Source organism: Hydra vulgaris, chromosome 02 (assembly GCF_038396675.1).
Source record: "Hydra vulgaris chromosome 02, alternate assembly HydraT2T_AEP".
Classification (NCBI taxonomy): domain Eukaryota; kingdom Metazoa; phylum Cnidaria; class Hydrozoa; order Anthoathecata; family Hydridae; genus Hydra; species Hydra vulgaris.
In genome coordinates, this window is record NC_088921.1 from 60381435 (window position 1) to 60397500 (window position 16066).

Consider the following 16066-nt stretch of genomic DNA (forward strand, 5'->3'; position numbering starts at 1 on the left):
GTAACGGTTTTTTTGTATTATATTTTACGTCTGATGACGATCTGTGCAAAAGCAGATCGAAATATTACGAAGAATAAATTTAGTTTGTACGCAGCTGCTTTTTATGCTTTATATTCAAAAAAAAGTATATATATATATATATATATATATATATATATATATATATATATATATATATATATATATATATATATATATATACATATATATATATATATATATATATATATTTATATATATATATATATATATATATATATATATATAAATATATATATATATATATATATATAAATATATATATATATATATATATATATATATATATATATATAGAGAGAGAGAGAGAGAGAGAGAGAGAGAGAGAGAGAGAGAGAGAGAGAGACAGAGAGAGAGAGAGAGAGAGAGAGAGAGAGAGAGAGACAGAGAGAGAGAGAGAGAGAGAGAGAGAGCGAGAGAGAGAGACAGAGAGACTAAAAAAACTAAATAATTATAACACTCGATTTATTTAAAACATTACTCCGAGAGTCACGCAAATAGCGATCATCAGATGTTACAAATCTCAAATAAAAACAACGACAAAAAATATATATATATTAAAAATACAGTGGAGTGGAAATTGCTCTTTGCAATGACATCGCAAATGGTGGACGCTATTTTCAAACGGTTGAAAATAACTTTTTGAAAGGAAAAAAGTAAAAGGGAAAAAAAACATTTATAAATTAAACGAAGAATAAAATCAACAAAAAAGTAGAATAAATAAATGTTTTAAAAGAAGAAAAGAAAGAGAAATATCTGAAAGAAATTAAGTAAAAAAGTAATGAAAATAGAAGTAAAAAAAAAAAACAATAATGAATGAAATATATGAAAAGAATGGCAAAGAAAGAAAAACTATTTAAACATCGGAACCTCGATCGGCAAATGAAGATTTTTATTATTTTTTCATATATTTCTTTAGATTTCTTTCATATATTTCTTAGGATTATTTATTTTATTATTTATTTATTTTTCTTTAGTTTTTTAGCGTATATAGTTTCACAACTTTTTGTTAGTCATTTATTATTATTTTTTTTTTAGTTGTTATTTATTTTTAGTCATATATAAATTTTTATACAGTTATATATAATTTGTTTTTATTTTCATTTTAACCATTTATTATATATGTTTTATTCTACCGTGTATTATCATTTATTCTACCGTGTATTATCATTTATTCTACCGTGTATTATCATTTGTTACCGTGTATTATCATTTATACCGTGTATTACATATATACCGTGTATTATCATTACCGTGTATTATCATTTGTGTATTATCATCTACCGTGTATTATCATTTGTCATGATACCGTGTATCATCATTCTACCGTGTATTATCATTTATTCTACCGTGTATTATCATTTATTATATATGTTTTATTCTACCGTGTATTATCAGGTTCGAAACGAGCTTTGAGCATATTTTCGCGTCACGGTAAGGAAGGAGGCGTGAACTTCCTGGTTAAATGCACTACCGCGGTGCTCTGTGACAAGACCATTAGGACTTCTTGGGGCACCTAAAATAAAAAATTAAAAAAAAAAAATCTTTTTTAATCTTTAGTTTTTTTTTTGTTTTTTTTTTTGGCAAAGGTAATTTTTTGTTTTGTTTGTAATGTTTGTTGTAACTTTTGTTTTGTTTTGATTTTGGCTGTTTTTTTCTGTTTATATTGTATTTATTTATTTGATTATAATATTTGCAAATATTTTGATTATTATATTAAAACAACTATGATTATATTAATATATTTACTAAATCTTTATAACTTTTTTAGCAATAGTCGTTTTTATGTCATCATTAGTTGTTACGCTTTGTCAGTTTATTACTGTTTGTAACTGTAACTTTGTATGTAAAAACGATTGATGCATGGAAAGTTATACCGATTTATTTAAATTATTATAATTACTTTATTATTATTATTATTATTGTTATTATTATTATTGTTATTATTATCATTATTATTATTATTTTTATTATTATTTTTCTTTACCTCCTTCTGTAAACATTTTTACAAGGTAAAAGTTAAAAACTGTTTAAAGTTTGAAAGGAAGAATGGAAATAATTTTGGAATGTTTCTTCTAGAGTTTGCTTGAAAATGTTTCTCTGTTCATTTACGTTCCACCAACCTAATGAGTATTTCAATGTTTTCTCAAAATTTTTTGGGATTTTATCCCCCAACACCACAAAACGTATTCTATTTTTTTCAAAATATAGCTTTCCAAAACTTAGTCCACTAATATGGTACACCTGCTGGACATCATCTACAAAAGATTATTTTACCGTGGGATTGTTAAGTTGAGATTCAATAATATCGTTCGTCGATTTGTAATCCAAAAACGAATAAGTTCAGTTTTGTCTCGTGAATACTTTTTGATATGTCTTGCATTTTAAATAACGAGTGTAAATAATTCTGCATGTTTTGAAAGTTTGAAAAGCGATTTTAATGCGCTCCTTCCGATTCTGCCTATGTTTTGCATGGTCAAGTCATTGGTTTTACAAAGTTCCAGACTGTAAGTTAATTTTGGTACTACCAAGGTTTGATATAATTGTGTGATAGATTTTGGATGAGCAAAACGGGTTCCAGATTGAACAAGAGTTTAGACAGCTGCCCGAAAATTAGATATTTTTTCCACAATGTGTAGTCTTATCTCATATATCAACTCTTATTCTTGAAAAGATATATCAGTTTTATATAATTATCATTAAAAGTTCCCAATGAATTAAAGAAAATTCAAAAACACGTCATCACAAAACTTTTAAAAGTTTTTATATGAGCCTAATTATAAAAATGCTTCAAAAGCGGGTGTCATTTCACTTTTCTATTCAAAAATTTTATTCCTTTTGTAATCGAAAATAAATTTAGAAATTATAAATTATTATTTTACAAATACTATAGTTTCCTCTTAATATTTTGACATTAATAGTATTCATATTTAAAATATAATTATTTCATTTAAGAAAAAAAAAGTTGAAAAATATTTGTTTACAAATTTAATCCGCCTTTTGTAAAAAAGCGGCTTCACTTTTTGGATCGAAGTTAGACTTCAAGTTTATATAATAATTGGTCTAGACCAGTTAATATAAAATGATATAGGGGAGATGTGGGCGCATTGATCGCCGTAGCAGTGTTTTGAAAATTGCGCAGAACCTGAAAGAGATGTAAAAACTTATTAACTACGAAACACATGTAGAACTATCCGGCTTTTGGAATATATAAATATTTTGATTTAAAAAAATGATAAACATGAATAATTTTACCTTTTAAACAACCCTCTCAAAAGATCAATGTACCCCAAACTATGGGGTACTATGATCTCCGACTTGGGGCACATTGATCTTGTATGCGTAATATTATCTAAACGTTTAACACTTCTATAACTAAATCTTGTAAATAATTTAGTCAAAGGGTAATATTGTATAACATATAATACATCTAAATTTTTTAATTATTTTTTAAATATAGCAGTTAAACCCACTAGTCTAATTTTTAATTAAAAAATGTATAAATCACAGCAGCTATAAGCTACCCGCTTTATATACGTTTAAAACTTTACAACAACTTGAAATTTATAAGAACTGAAATATAAAGACTGAAATAAGAATACAACTTTTAAGTTTACAAAACTTGTTAAAAGTACAATATTTTGATTAAGAATATTTCATCATTTGTGAAAGTCAAGTTGTGAAGCAGCTTTTGGTTTACATTGTTTTTTATTCCTAAGCAAGTAATTCTTAGTTTCTTTCTTATCTTTTGTGGAGACTTTTTGTTGATTTTTGGTTTGCTTCAAAATTTTCTTTTCTTTTGACAAACGAATTTCATTTCTGACAGGAGTATCAGTCAAGATCCTTGTTTTTAACTGCCTACTTTTAACTTTTTTTTTTCTGGCAGATGCTTTTGGGTAAGGTTTTAAAACCTCAGGTGAGATTATAGAAGCAACACTTGTTGACACTTTGTTTAAAATACTTGTTTCAATATTTACTATAGTTATTTCAGACTCTATGTGATTAACATGTGCTGGTATCATTTCAGATTCCATGTTGTTGACAGGAGTGATAGTAACTGTATCTGGAGCAGCTCTATCTGTAACTGATGATGGTAAATATTCGTCATCTTTGAAAATTTCAGAATTGAATGGCTCAATGCCAGCTACTCTAAATCCTGTCTGTATATTAGATGGTGAGAAAGCTTTTGTATACGGTTCTCGAACTTTTGAAACAATATCATAAATGGTCATTGGTCTTGGGTTTGAAACCATCCAATTATCACATGCAGAATCGTAAAACCTTTTCAATGGTCCAAAAACAGTTCTATCTAATGGCTGCAATTTATGGCTGCAATGGGGAGGAAAACTTATCATTGTAATTCCGTGTTGAATTGCAAGCTCCAAGCCTTTAACAGAAATATGACTTTCATGACTGTCGAGAAGTAACAAAACTGGAGATTCCTGAGAACAGTTTGAATATTTAACAAAATGTTTAATCCATTCTATGAAAATTTCTGAGTTCATCCAACCAGAAGGATTTGCAAATCCCACACATCCAGGAGGTCCTTCATTAATCATGTAATCATGAAACTTTACCCTAGGAAAAATAAATAATGGAGGAATGGAATTTCCAATAGCATTAGAGGCACAACATGCAGTTACCAATGTTCCTCGTTCTGCAGATGTGATTCTTCCAACTTGTTTGCTTCCTCTACCAGCTAAAACCTTTACCGGCTTTTGAACGGTTGTTAAACCAGTTTCATCAACATTATATATACAGTTAGGATTATATTTATATCGATTTCTTACCGTTTTAAGATTTTGAAAAAACTCTCTTACAGTGTGTTTGTTAAAAGCTGTTGATCGAGCGAAGCTCGTTGCTTCAGGTGTTCGTAGAGGCAACTCTGGTTGTCTTTTCATAAAACCTTGCAACCAATCAATGCCTGCAATTTTATTTTTGATACATGATGATGGGCATATCTTATTGTTTTTTAAAGCAAATTCATATGCCAATAATCGCGTTGACCTAGTTGAAAGGCCATAGTTCATTTTTGATGCAATTAGTAAATAACTTGATAAACTTTTTTCATCTTCTGCTGTAAAAACTTGTCTATTGTTGTAGTTAGGCTTGAAAGCTTCATTTGGATTAAGCCTCTTTTTACGACAAAATTTTTTTAAAGTCATTCTATCTATGTTAAACTGACGTGCTACAACATTCAGTTGTGTTCCTTCTAAAACTTTATTAACAGCTACTTTCATTGTTTCACTTGGTATAGCAACTTTATTTGTTTTTTTAATTCTATTTCTAACCATTTTAAGATCTGTAAAAAAATATATCAATAAAAACATATGTTTTTAATAAATGCTAATATTTAACATAATAATATTATGTTAAATATTTTTTAATAATTATGTTAAATATTATTCTTTTGATATTATAAAATAATAGTATTATTATTACTAGCTTATAACATAAGTAGATTTAAAAAATGAAATGCTAAAAGCTATTGTTTGTTTATATATAGTTTTTTTTTAAATTATAAATACAATTCCATTCGTTTAACTGTATTGCTTATAAACAAAAACATGGGGCACTTCGTCTTCTATGGGACACTTTGATCCTCCGATCAATGGGCCCCGCATAGTCAAAGATCAATGTACCCCAATAGGTATAGGTAACATATTGATAGCAATATCTACTGTATAAATTGCAGCCAAATAAAAATTATATATTATATTATACACCTAACACTTACAAATTTAAAATAAAATTGTTGTTAACCCATACAGACATCTAAATAAAAATATATTTGAATTATAGTACGATTTAAAAAAATCACTTTTTATGACGAGAAACAATATTTTCTTTATTTTTTTTGACGCTGATAACCTTATGAAAAAATATTACGAATAATCAATTAGGGAAGCATAATGGTTAATTAAATTGCAACCTCACTTCTAGAAAGGCAAAAATGAACGAGTTAAAGCCAAAAGATCATACTGCCCCGGCGATCAATGCGCCCCCATCTCCCCTACGTGGCTTTTTCGTAAAACTTCAAACCAAAATTTTTTGCATATGTTACGTCAATTTCTAGCAAAAAAAACTTGAAAAAACAAACAAGAAATAAGATTTTATTTTTATTTTTTTTAGGAAAAAGTCTTTTATTAAAAATATATTGAATATGTTTTTATGGAATATTAAATTAATTGAAGAATAAATAAGTTTTTACTATGTTATTTTTTTAAAACTAATTATTTATCACTATTTTAATTAATACAAACTCTTATCTGTGAAATGATATATAAGTTTCATATCTTTTTGTACAATTGCATGCACGATAACCAAAATTAATCCAAAAATATAAGATTAATCATCCATAAATGATGTCAGTGTTTTTACTCAATTTCTCGACTCCCCCTTTGTCAAACTCTGTCAATTTTTGGCCAACCCCCCGTTATATATGATGTCAGTTTTTGTTTACTCCCTCCCCCCTAAAAAAAAATAAAAGTGCTTAAAAACCATTGATTTTTTTTCTGACTAAATTATACATTTATATAATAGTAGACCTCATCAAATTATGTTATATAATAGTCGATATCTCATTAAATAATCAACTAGGCAAATAGTATTATATATCTTTAATATAATCTTCCCATGGATTGTTGAAGTGATGATCGATTGAAACACTAAATAATGAATGCTCTCCACGCTCTAAAAGGATATCGTATTCTTGAGGTACAATCAAATTCGTTGCGTCAACTTCATTTTCATCTAACCATTCAGCAGTTTCCGAACTCTTCTGCAAGACGATGACTGCCAAAAAATACTCTCTGACGCTTGGCAGCGGTACGAACTGGTTGGACCCTTTTGATTAGAGGGAGTGTTGTAGCAGAAGAATGGATAGAAGCGTGCTTTTTCAACAGAGCTTGAGAGGCAAAGTAGATATTGCACTTTCTGCAGATTCTATCAGCCAGGCTAGACTGAATTGAAGGACAAAACGCATCATACGGAATAATTGGAAATCCTTTGGCAGTGCGAGAAAGAATACTTTCAATGTTTGATGCGATGAGCATAAAGACGGATGATGGAAACAATTCTTTTGCTCCTTCTGAGACATCTACTGCTTTGAGCCCGTCTCTCGTTTGGTTGACAGGGACAGGTGGCAGAAGAAATCTTGCCCTAATTAGAGTAAAGTAAGAGCTTTTAATAGTCTGACAACAAGAACGATTTTCACTTTTGAGTAAAATATTGACTTGTACGAAGATGATCGGCAATCCAACGTTGATCTTGTAATAAAATGCTCCCTGACTCTAGCTCTGATTTATCTGGATCAATATACTCTGCAATGGTTGGATAATCATCAATTTGTAGATCAGACCAAATATCAGATAAAGCCTGCCCAGCAAAACCAAAGTACTGTTTTTCTAAATTTTCATCTATTGTCCTGCCTGATTTAAAAAGATATGTTGGTTATTATAGGTTAAAAATTATATTAATAATTTTATAAATTAACTTTTTTCAATGTAATAAACTTGAGAATCAAGATGAGTTTCGTAATGTTCATGCGGAAGAATCACCCCATATAATTCTTTACTTAGAGGTGCCATTCGTTGCTCAACTCTGTTGAATGCATTGCGGCCTGGAGCGTTCGTCATGATGAAAAGAGCGTCAAGATTATTCTTCAAGAAATCGTGAATCCTGATTACATTTACTTTCTGGTATCTGGGATTTTCGTCGATTCCTCCATCGACGCTAAACACTACGATAGGCTTAACCATATTAGTTTAAGGATCTCTGGTAATAGAGTCGAATTCTTTGATATCCAAGAGCCGCTGAAAGTCTAATCCATGAGCGAAGACGGTCGGGGATGCGTGTTTTTCTGATCAAAAAGCAATGTAGGTAGGTCCAGAATAAGTAACATTTGTTCATCTTGGGTGTCAATTCGTCGAGAGTTTTAATGCTCTAAATAATAAAGAAATGTATTTAGATATAATTAACTTTTTTTACAGAAAATGGGATTTATTTCGTAAATTATATTCAAATCAAATCTTGAAATTAGTTGTTAAAATTTCAAGGATATTTACAACAGTGCAAGTACTAATTAAGAGTAAAATTCTAACAAATACAATATTAACAAACATAGCTAAGCTACCATTACCCGAAGAACCTCTGACCGACCTCTTTCATCAGCGGAAGAACCATGGAGAGCAATATCCATAATCGCCTTCAAAAGAAGAGGTTGATCTACTTCTAATGACGGTCTACCAGGTTTCTTTCTGATTTTTAGTTTTTCTTTGACATCTGGATGCTCCAAGCAGATTTCCTCCATTCTAGCTTTTTTCAGTTCTCTAGTTTTCTTCTGTTGAGCTTGATCATACTTTTTATTGGCCAGTTCTATACATAGATGAGCTACTTTCTTCTTTTTCTTTTTCAAATCATCCTCTTCAGCTTCAGTAATGAATCCACCTCTCTTTCTAGACTTCAGTCCAGCAACTTCACAATTTAAAGCTGCAATCTCAGAATTGAGTCAATCTTGAGCCACTGTTCTTGCATTTTTTTGATTTTTCGTGGTCAACAAACTCAAAGTTAATGCACTTTGTTGGTCATCAATAACAGATCGCTCATTGGTGGGCTCAACAAACTGTGAGGAATTCTTGTCAAATTTAAATGGAGTATACGTGGGGGCAGACTGTTTTGGAGTATTGGCCCAAAATGATAATTGCTTGCTCTTGAACTTCATTGCCTTTTCATTAAATAAATTGATTAAATACATTACTCTCGGTCAAAGATTTTAATGCACCAGTTTCTCTTCTTTTAATGAGTTCCATATACTATGGACTTCTTTCTGGATATTAGCCTTTTTTTTATCGGGATGAGGATTTCCAAACGAGACCATCAATAAGTTAAGTAATGCGGTTTTATCCATATTTCAATATTGATTTATTAGTATTGTTTACATCACAATCAGAATAATGATTTTGCTCATCTTTAGCGCAAGCTTTTTAAAAGAGTTTCTTCAACCCACTAGGTAGAAATTAGCGTTTGGAATTTTCAATAGACTTTATGTGTTTGCATTGTATCACGTTTTACAATCAACTTGAGAGTAATTAGGGTTTTGTATTTGAAATAGCGACAATTTAATTTCAAAAAATGACAAATTTGTGAGTTTACTTTTACAAGTTTACTTTGAACCACATTTTATAACCCGCTGAGAGAGCGAATAACGATTGTGAATTTTATATACAAAGAGTTAATATTTCTAACATAATTTGATTCGGAGTCAAATGGTAGTATATTAATAAAACGTAAAAATATTTAGAAAAATTAACTTATTTAATGTCTCTGGGAAACTTATTATATTAACTTCTAATATTATATTATAAATAATTTAATAAAATGTAATATCAAATTCCCCGTTTTTAATATTAATTTCCCCACAAACAAAACATCATTTCTATACCATTTAGTAGATGTAAATGCCGTTAAAAATTCCTCATTAAAACCAAAAAAATAATTTAAATTGACATCATTTTGGCCTCAACACACCCTCCCTATTGTCAATTAGTGCCAAATTTTCCAGCACTCCCTCCCTCCTTATATTTACTGACATCATTTATTTACCTCTTACACATTCAGGTTTTTTTATTTAAACACCTTGATAAATATTTTTTTTACAACATCATAATTAGGGCTGTCGAAAATTGTGAATATATCTCCCCGAGTACCCTTCGGACAAACGGGCGGGTACCCGGGTACCCATTAAAAAAAAAAAACTTTTTAAAAATTTGTTCTTATAAACAGTCAATAAAAAATTTACGTTCAATGATATCATTTATTTAGAATTGTTATTTTCACTTATATTTAGCTTTTATGTTACCTTAAGTGTTCAGTTTACACAAGTCCCAATTACGGTTGAGAAATATCAGCATGTCCACTGTTTCGAGTCTTAAAGATGCACATCCACATATGCAGCAGTCGAAAAAGCGCACTTTGATTGCACTAAAGTTGCAGGTATGGGCATGTACTTGCGCGCTAACATGGCATAATTATACCTTCTATTTTCCAGGTTTTGAACGAGTTTTGTCAGAGAGATAAATTAAAAGACAAGTTAGAGTAGTTCTGATTTACGTAAAGGTGTTTTTCACAAAGAAATAATGATAATAATCATCAAGGAATAATAAAGGGCATCCGAATCAAAAACTATCGTAACTTTCCGAATGTTATGTTGAATGTTTTTAGAAATTCTAACGGTGATAAAGAAATCGTAACTATTGAAATTTTTACAACAAGATCTTTAAGATCATTTTTCAAATACCAAGTTAACAATGTTAAACTGCTTTATAATAATTAATGATTTTAAACTAAAATATGAGTTAAATGAATTTTGAATATATCAAATAAAAGTTACCCGTCATTTGATAATGCTACCCGGGCAGTACTCATCTGGCGGGGACTTGGGCGACAGCCATTTTATAATCTATAACAGCCTTGATGTAGCGGTTTGAGTTTTGGCTTCAGAGCTGGATTTCCATGGATCAATGTTGAGCTTGGGCCATGTTTGCATAAAAGAAAGGAGGCGTGAACTTCCTGGTTAAATGCTGTTTTGCGATGCTCTGTGATAAGACTTCTTGAAGCACTTAAAAACTAATAAAAGAAAATAATAATAAAAGTAACCTCTGTTATCTCCGTCACCATAGATATCAGTATATATTAAGTATCAGTAGAAATTATATTTTTTAATACACCTATTCCATATTCTACGAACTTCCTCTGACTCCATAGTGCCAGGTAGGTCTTGATAATTAAAAATACTTTTGTTTTTATTGCGGCATTCATTACAGACAATGATTTTACTTTCATTAGGTATTTTTTAAGAAAACAGACTTTACATACTTTGTTTGTTGCTTCAACAGTTAATACTTTGCCTGTTTTTGTGAAACAAAAAAAATCAATTGTTTGAAGAATATCCTTGTTGCTGTCAAGTCCCATCACATGATACTGCCTCATTAATTGCAATAAGCAACAAAACAACGTGATCATCTTTTAAAAACTTTACAGATTTTACTGCAATAATTTTAAAAGATTTTTTTTTCATAATTGTTTGGAGTCATCGGTTTAGGCGAGTCTATTAATGAGACAAATCGTGAGAATCCAGAAAAGTCTTTACTAGATGATCTCATTGCATATAAAGCCCTGGTAATAATATTAAAACTTTTTGTTTCTTGAATGTCGTTGAGTATAACTATTTTTTTGAATAGTTACAATTGCAGCGGGTAACAAAGAGAAAAGAAACTAGAGCTTTTCTCTTATTTTTATTTTCAGAAAGAAACTGCTGACTTGCATTCTGGAAATCTAAGAGTAGAAACTTTAGAATTAAGTATTTCTTAGTTAATCAAAACTAGCTTCTTGATAGATTGGGTCTCGATTATCAAGTTTCTTTAATGTTTTCAGCAGAAGAACTAACTTTATCAGAGCCAATTAATTTAAAATCAACAGCTCTTACGTTATTTAGATTTATATCAACTGCACTCGTAGTAATATGCAAAACTTGATTCCTTGTTTACATTGGTTTCTGCAAAACTTGGTTTCCTGTTTACATTGCTTTTATTTACATCCATATCAACACTATTTACAATTAAGTTCTTTGTTCCATAAAACTTTTGTTTCCTATTTTTTTATTGTTTTTATTTTAAAGTTCTTTGTTTAACTCAGCTTTAACCATTGTAGAAGATTTTTAATGAGCATTACAATGATTGCTTTTCTGAAGTTATTTTAGACAATAATGATACAATTTCTTGATAAATGGTTTTCCAGTATTAATCTTATGAAAAGTAAGAATTTTAGAAGGATTTTTTAGTAAAGGTGGAAAATAATTGCTATGGCGGTTGTAAAGGAAGTTAGAATTACTAGGGTTTAATAAAATGAATACTGAACTAAATAAAGTATATAATTGGTTTAGAGCCAATATACTCTCGCTTAACTCAGAGAAAACAAAATGTATATTATTCCATAAAAAAACACAAGAAGAACATTTTCCTCATAAGTTGCCTGACCTTATCTTAAATGATAAATTAATTAAAAAGCAAGCCAGTATAGGATTCTTAGGAATTTTTGTTGATAAGAATTTATCCTGGCTTTCTCAAATAAGACAAATTCAATCTAACCCAAGCAAAAATTCACAACAGGCGCAGTACAGCGCCAGTACTGTCTAATACTGGTGCAAGACTGGCAGTCAGTACTGGTTCTGCATTGGCATTTACATGGCATGATAACGCTTTGCCAGTACTGGATGTCCAGTACTTAACCATTGCTGGCATCTGGTAATGGCATAGTACTGCCTCAATTAAAAATTCGCAACTGGCATAGTATTGCGCCAGTACTGTTTAACACTGGCGGAATACTGGTAGCCAGTATTGGTTGTGCATTGGCAGTTATCTGGGATGATAACGTTTTGCCAGTACTAGCTGTTTATTCTTAACCATTGCTAGCACCTGAGAGTGGAATAGCACTTAGGTGCTATTCCACTCTCAAGTGCTAGAAATGGCATTACAAGAAATTTCTTGAAAAATTGAGAGCTGTCGCGCTACTGGTAGCCAGTACTGGGTTTTGTAACGGCCGTTACCGGTAACTGTCTGGGAAAATTATATATATATACATATATATATATATATATATATCTGTATATATATATATATATATATATATATATATATCTATATATATATATATATATGTATATATATATATATATATATATATATATATATATATATATATATATGTATATATATATATATATATATGTATATATATATATATATGACACTATAGCATCAAGGTAATCTTTTAAGACAAACAAAATATTATTTTTCAATGTTTTTTTTTGTATAATTCAAAAAAAAAAAAAAATTTATAGAACTTCGTCTTCGTTTTCAACACTCACTTCTCTTTTTATTTAACAATCTATTTTTCTTTCCACCATCTCTATCCTTCGCACCTGAAAACCAGCGACTTATTTGACTAGAAATTTGTTTTTCGTTAATCTCAGGAAATCTTATTGTAATTACTTCTAAAATAAACATTTAAACTGTGTATTTTAAGAGTTAAGTAAGAAATTACATAAAATAATTTATTCATGTTTGTTAAAGTTAGAAATAAGACAATATACCTAGCAAATATTTGTAAGTTTCTGTGCTAGAAAAATTCAATTTTTTTACACCATTTGACTCTCGTCCAAAAGCACTGTAAAGCACTTGAATATTCGGTAAAATAATCTTTGGAATTACAAAAGATAAATTTTCCGAAAGTTTTAAAGTACTTTTCACATTTAACATCATGAAGCATTTCTAAAAAAAAAAAAAATTTGTATACTAAATATCAAATAATTAAATATAACATTAAATATAAATAAAAAATAATATTTAATAATGCAATACTTCGTAGCAGACTTAAAACAAATATTTCTAGCATTTTTTGAATCAATACTAAATCATTTACCAGTTTTTGAATCATTACTACATCACTCTTCAATTGCTTATCGAAATCATGAAAACTCTCTATATGGTTGAATGGTAATTCGTTAATCGTCTGTTCGGTTATTATTTTTTGGATATTAACAGTGTCATTGTTAAGACTAAATAACGTTCTTGTGATTTTCGCTTCCTCTCTAATACGATATTCAATGCTTCTCCTGGCAGACTCCAGATTAGCTTTCGACGCAGGAGCATCTTTAGCTGTCATGAAAACATATATTTTATATTTGCATTAGTAAAGAAAAACCACCATTTTAAATAACTAAATCAGTTATTAATTATTAAATTATCATTATGTAATTTTTTTCCAAATGTTTAACGTCCATATCCACACTTGTGTGGTTTAAATATGGTTTCCATAGTGTCATTTTCTTATACAAGTGAAAAGTTAAATTAATTCTTTAGAATGAATGAAGAATTGTAAGTAAAAAAACTCTGACAATATCCTAACCTGCAGAGCCACATGTAGGACAATACTTATAATTTGGATTAAGTATCACATCTAAAAAAATATTTTCAGAATATTACATTTATAAGTAATGATCAACATTCTAAAAAAGATTTCATTGAAAATAATATTTAAATGTAAACTAAGAATAATATTGCATTACCTTTTTTATTTGTTTTATCGTCGTTTAAATTTTTCCTGGTGTCTTCAAGTGATATAGTGGAATTCTTTATCATTTCTGAAAATAATAAACTTTTTAAATAATAAAAATTGCTTTGACGCGTTTTTTTGTGTGTGCAACAATAACGGTTATTTGTAATTAAAAGAATTTTTTTTATTAAAGAAAACATACGGTTTTGTTTCTCTGAGTTACATTTAGAAGACGCTATTTTCTTTATTTTGGGGGACGAGGATGAAGAATCATTAGATTGTTCATCACGACATGACGACCATTTTTTCTTTACTTTAAATGAAACAAAGGACTCTTTTGAAATATCACTATCTCCACTGCTTTCAATACTACGCTCTAAAACAGATAAGATATAGATATCTAGAAATGATTTTATTTAAAAAAATAAAATAACATTTATAGGTAAACTAAGGATTAAAATGAATTACCTTTTATATTTGTTTTATTGTCGTTCAAATGTTTCCTGGTGTCTTTATGTGATATACTGGAATTCTTCATCATTTCTGAAAATAATAAATTTTTTGAATAATAAAAATTGCTTTAACGCGCTTTTTTGTGTGTGCAACAATAAGGGGAATTTTTAATTATAAGGATTTTTTTTATTAAAGAAAACATACGGTTTCGTTTCTCTGTATTACATTTAGAAGACGCTATTTTCTTTATTTTGGGGGACGAGAACGATGAATCATTAGATTGTTCATCACGAGATGACGATCGTTTTTTCTTTACTTTAAAGGAAACAAAGGAATCTTCTGAAATATCACTATCTCCAGAGCTTTCAATATTATGCTCTAAAACAGATAAGATATAGATATTTAAAAAAAAACAAAAAAAAAAAACATTTTTAAAAATATTTCAAGTAATATTTGTTTGCAATAATAAAAAAATACCATACCTTTAAACGAAGAGATATCTTTTAAAGATGCTTCAAGTTCAGAGCTGCTTAATTTAACAGGAACAGATTCTCCTTCTGAACTATTCGGATCTTCAAAATTACTGCTCTGTACTACAAATTCAGAGCATGCCCTAATCATCCGTCGCACACCTTGTTCATAGCTTTCTATAATGTAAATAAATATCTTTTAATATGACAACATTTAAGTTAAAATGCATTTAAAATTGATTACATAAAGATTTGAATTACGTACTTGCTTCTTTAACTAAAACAATTTCAAAGCTCTTCCACAAAACTCCTGGTATTAATGACATTTTACTCATTGAATCAAGTGCATGATACTCATTTTCAGATGGATATTTACAGAATAATTTGTCTTTTTTATAATACATCCATAAAATTGGAATCACATCAATACATTCCTTTCCATGCTTTTTTTTCCATGTTTTTTCAAGAAACTTGACTACAACATGAGTAGTACTTTTCTGATGATTCATATTAATTAAATACCTTATAAAAATAGCAAATTAAATTTAAAATTACTTTTACAAAATACTGCAATTTAATTACTTTGAATACTGATAATTTCAAACTAAAATAAACAGTTATCGTTCAGTAAATCTGAACAAAAAATATTCTAAAGATAAAATAGTTTAAAGCCTTCAAATATTCATAACGCTATTCAAATAAGATAAATCTATTGAAAAGTTTAAATAACAAACTTGTATTGTATGTTAGATAAACAGCCTAGTATTATACAATAATAATTGATAAATATAATATAAAGTTAACAAATGTATGTTAGATTTTTTTATGAATCATGAAGATAAGTTATAGCAAATGCATTGTCGTTGCTTTCAAACAAAACACATTTTTTAACAATATTTTCTAAAGAAATTGTTTCTTCATTTGTGGATATTCTTCCAAGTTTCATTATTCCAACTTTTGAAGAGGCACATGGATACTGAAAAACATCATTG

The 16066-nt window shown here is 29.0% G+C and overlaps 2 protein-coding genes across 2 annotated transcripts; both read right to left on the reverse strand.

The window, feature by feature from the left end:
* Positions 1-3698: 3698 nt before the first annotated feature.
* LOC136076197 (tigger transposable element-derived protein 4-like) lies at positions 3699-5333 on the reverse strand. The gene has a single exon (XM_065789671.1). It carries the CDS (start codon positions 5331-5333, stop codon positions 3699-3701), a length of 1635 nt encoding a protein of 544 aa, XP_065645743.1.
* A 7551-nt stretch (positions 5334-12884) lies between these two features.
* On the reverse strand, positions 12885-15836 carry LOC136077075 (uncharacterized). Its single transcript, XM_065791586.1, has 10 exons — positions 15340-15836; positions 15087-15251; positions 14809-14982; positions 14620-14694; positions 14354-14527; positions 14165-14239; positions 14005-14055; positions 13519-13754; positions 13190-13367; positions 12885-13090 (listed from the first exon to the last, which is right to left on the reverse strand). The coding sequence occupies exons 1-10, from the start codon at positions 15581-15583 to the stop codon at positions 12954-12956; spliced, it is 1509 nt and encodes a 502-aa protein (XP_065647658.1). The 5' UTR covers positions 15584-15836; the 3' UTR covers positions 12885-12953.
* Between the last annotated feature and the right edge of the window lie 230 nt (positions 15837-16066).